We start from the raw sequence: 3,369 nt of genomic DNA on the forward strand, positions 1-3,369 counted from the left end.
CACAATACATTCAGTGGGCTACACGCTACAGCTACAATGGCCACACTTAATGCATGAATTCCATAGGCCTGCAATTCGTGCAAAGAGCTACAGCTATTATAGCCCTTTGCACACATTGCATGCCTATAAGTTGCTATAACGCTTGGGAAACTGGCATATAATGCTTAGATAAACCCTTTTTTAGTGGATTATTAAACGTTTAGAAGAACAATATACGCTGTCAAACATGAGAAACAGTGTTCCATTTAATTTCCAAACACCAAGTAGAGTTGAAAATAGAAAGCTCAGTCAAGTATTTTTTGATAAAATTTGAGTACCTAAGGTGGTTTTCACTGTCACGCCGGTAAAAATAAATCAAAAATTTGAGTAAAAAATAAAAAAAAATAAAAAAGGGGGGCGGGGGGAAAAGCAGTATTTGGAAATGTTTGTTTGAAATCCAACAAAAAAAAAAAAAAAACCAACATCAGATATCCAAACCACAGTCATAGTTATAATTGGATTATTGTTGATTTTAAAGAATAAGCAACATAGCTTCCTAACATTTATGTGAGCCTGTGAACAGCCTCCCTAGTGGAGCATAAGGCAAAAAAAAGGTGAGCAGAGAGAGCCAAGGGGGTGGTCTGGGAAGCCTACCCCACTTCACTTATGGCTCGAAAAAAAAGGCTCCCTTAATGTTTGAAAACTGTACCAAACTGCACTGGGAAAGGTGTAGTTCAGCAGAGTTAGAAGAAATAGGCAGTTGTGTTTTGTTTTGGAATTGATACCTCTTAAGCCCAGGCTAAACATTGAGCTTTTTTAAAATTTTTCCTGTTGTCTCATTCACAAAACTTAATTTAGCTGAACAAATTCGACCGGTAAATTGCAGGTATCCATTATCCTAACCTGTGATCAGACATACTTTTTTTCACAGCGGGAGGAGAGACTGTTGACCTTTCCACTGTGAGAAAAAAGAACGTCTGTTCACAGGTTACCATTAACCTTATATCCCTGGTATCTATAATTTGACAAACCAGATAGGTAAAATGATTGATGTCAAGGCTTACAGCAAGGCGCCCAAAGTGTGACCACTTTTAATTTATTCACATTCTTTGTGCAGATTTAATCCAATCAAAAGCCGTAGATAGCTTGCAGTTGACTTCTGATTGGATTAAATCTGCACGAAAGAATGTGAATAAATTAAAAGTGGTCACACTTTTGGGCGCCTTGCTGTAAACATATGTTATTAGAACTATTTCACACTGTAAGAAATTGTTCAGCTCGTGATAAGTTTTACATTTGACTCACAGTCACTCTTTATTCATTGCTGCATTCACAAAAGTAATGCAAGTTACATTATCACCATTTGCATTGATACACGACTTTTAAAATGAAAACACTGCCAAAAATGTTTTCAAGATTCCGTCAATCAAAGTTTAAAATGACGTTTTGCACAAGCCCGGATCATGAAGTTTAACCGGTGATAAATAAAATTAATTTTATGTTGAGAGAAGACTACAAAAAACTAGGTCAAATTTAACATTATTAGACGGCAAAGACTTTTAAAGATTTTTTTAAGACAACCTTAAATTTCAAGTCTTTCGCATTTGGAAACTGAATTGAACTAAACAGATTACAGTTCTTTGCGAAAAATAAATTTTATACATAGCCGATAGTGCCAGACTGAATGTTGTGATACGTTTCACAGCTTGCTGGACATAAAAGTTTTGTACCTTTTATTTTTATGATGTTTATTCTGACTGAATAGTGAGACAAAGCCCTTTTTGACAATTTAGCTACAAAAGAAAACAGTTAAAGGAGTTTTGGCCATGGAATAAAGTTTATTTATCACCAGTTTCCTGTTCATGATCACTCGCTCGAAATGTTGTCGGAAAACCCTTCAAAGTTTGATTGATGGAAATCTTGGAAACATTTGTGAGGGTGTTTTGATTTCTGAAGTTGCATATCAATGCAAACGGTGGTAAACTATTCTGAACTTCTTACAGTATAAAGTTAACTTTATACCCATGAAAAATTTAATGTTTTGCCCTGGTCATTGCAGTAAATAATGCAAACCACACCCATAAAATGAGATTCTATAAGTACCCTTTGGGTTCCAATTCCAGTGCATATCTAGCTCCTTCAGTGTATATCTGGGAGTTCCCCTCACTCTCCTTCATTGCAACTATTACAATGCCCTTAATGCTTAATGGCACTTTGCATGTTCAATATTGTGACGTAACTAGAAAAAAAACTTACTTTAGCATTCTCACTTGTTTCATTTTATGAATGAATGAATTACTTTACGTAAAATTAATTGAATTTTTGAGACATAATTCTTGACATGTGATAAATTCTCTTTCCATTTTGCCATTAGACAAAACATGGAGCAGGTTTTTCTTCGGATTGTGAAAACACATCTCCGAATGAATTTTCTTCTGGTAGCGTCTCTTTCTCGATCCCTCTACCATTTTCTAAATGAAATGAAGAATAACTCGATCCGATTCCACTATCGACTCGTTTTACATGTGAGCTTTCATTGCCATTAATATCTTCGCTTTCCTCGTCACTATCCAGTAAATCTGTTTCTCTTGGGATGCAATTCTCTGCTATCTTGCCTGCCTCGCTTGTAGAACTGTCATCGGGTTCTTCAAGAAGACTCAAACATGTCAAAACACTCTCGAAAGCTTCTCGTTGCTTGCAAATTTCGTCCAAAACTCTTGAGCGATTTTTCAGGTGATGAACCGACGCCTCGTGTTCGCTCGCTTCTCGAACAAGCCGCTCAATAAGCGCTTCGGAAGATTGAAGTTTTTGTCTTAGTTCTTGTATCTCTTCATCTTTTTGTCTCAATGTTTGATTCATTCGAAGAGGAAGAATCTTCAAATTTTCTGCATGAGCTTCATTCTGTTTCCTGAGTGCTTCGGACAATTCTTTTACTTGTTCTTCTAACTCGTGAACTCGCTTCACCAATCCTTGAATGTGATGATTTGCTTCTTTTATAGCGACTGGAGATAATGACATTTTCTTGCAAGGACGAAAGTAACACAAACTGAACGAAACTGAACCAAAACAAAAACAACGAAAGAACTGTTGTCTTCTACAAGGACGCCATGATGATGGTTTGAAGTTTCCTCAGGGAGGGGAGAGATAGGATGTCAGACCGTCCTTGACCAAAATTTTATTACAAGAGCTAAAGCAAAATTCAACGCAACATTAAAATAAATCCAAAACTATTTTTTATTCTTTTATCAGCGCAGATCCTTTAAAAAATCCACTAATGCAATTTTCAGGGCTGAAATAAAAAGAATTACTCACCACCCTCTAGTCAGTGTTTAATTGTTGGTACCATAGAATTTCTTGTGGACAGCGGATACTTTAATAAGAATAGACAAA

The 3,369-nt window shown here is 36.2% G+C and overlaps 1 protein-coding gene across 1 annotated transcript; it reads right to left on the reverse strand.

The window, feature by feature from the left end:
- Window positions 1–1,215: 1,215 nt before the first annotated feature.
- LOC144638467 (vimentin-type intermediate filament-associated coiled-coil protein-like) lies at window positions 1,216–3,085 on the reverse strand. The gene has a single exon (XM_078497667.1). It carries the CDS (start codon window positions 2,995–2,997, stop codon window positions 2,350–2,352), a length of 648 nt encoding a protein of 215 aa, XP_078353793.1. The 5' UTR covers window positions 2,998–3,085; the 3' UTR covers window positions 1,216–2,349.
- Between the last annotated feature and the right edge of the window lie 284 nt (window positions 3,086–3,369).

This window comes from Oculina patagonica, chromosome 14 (genome assembly GCF_052425735.1).
Source record: "Oculina patagonica isolate OP01 chromosome 14, crgOcupat, whole genome shotgun sequence".
Classification (NCBI taxonomy): Eukaryota; Metazoa; Cnidaria; class Anthozoa; order Scleractinia; family Oculinidae; genus Oculina; species Oculina patagonica.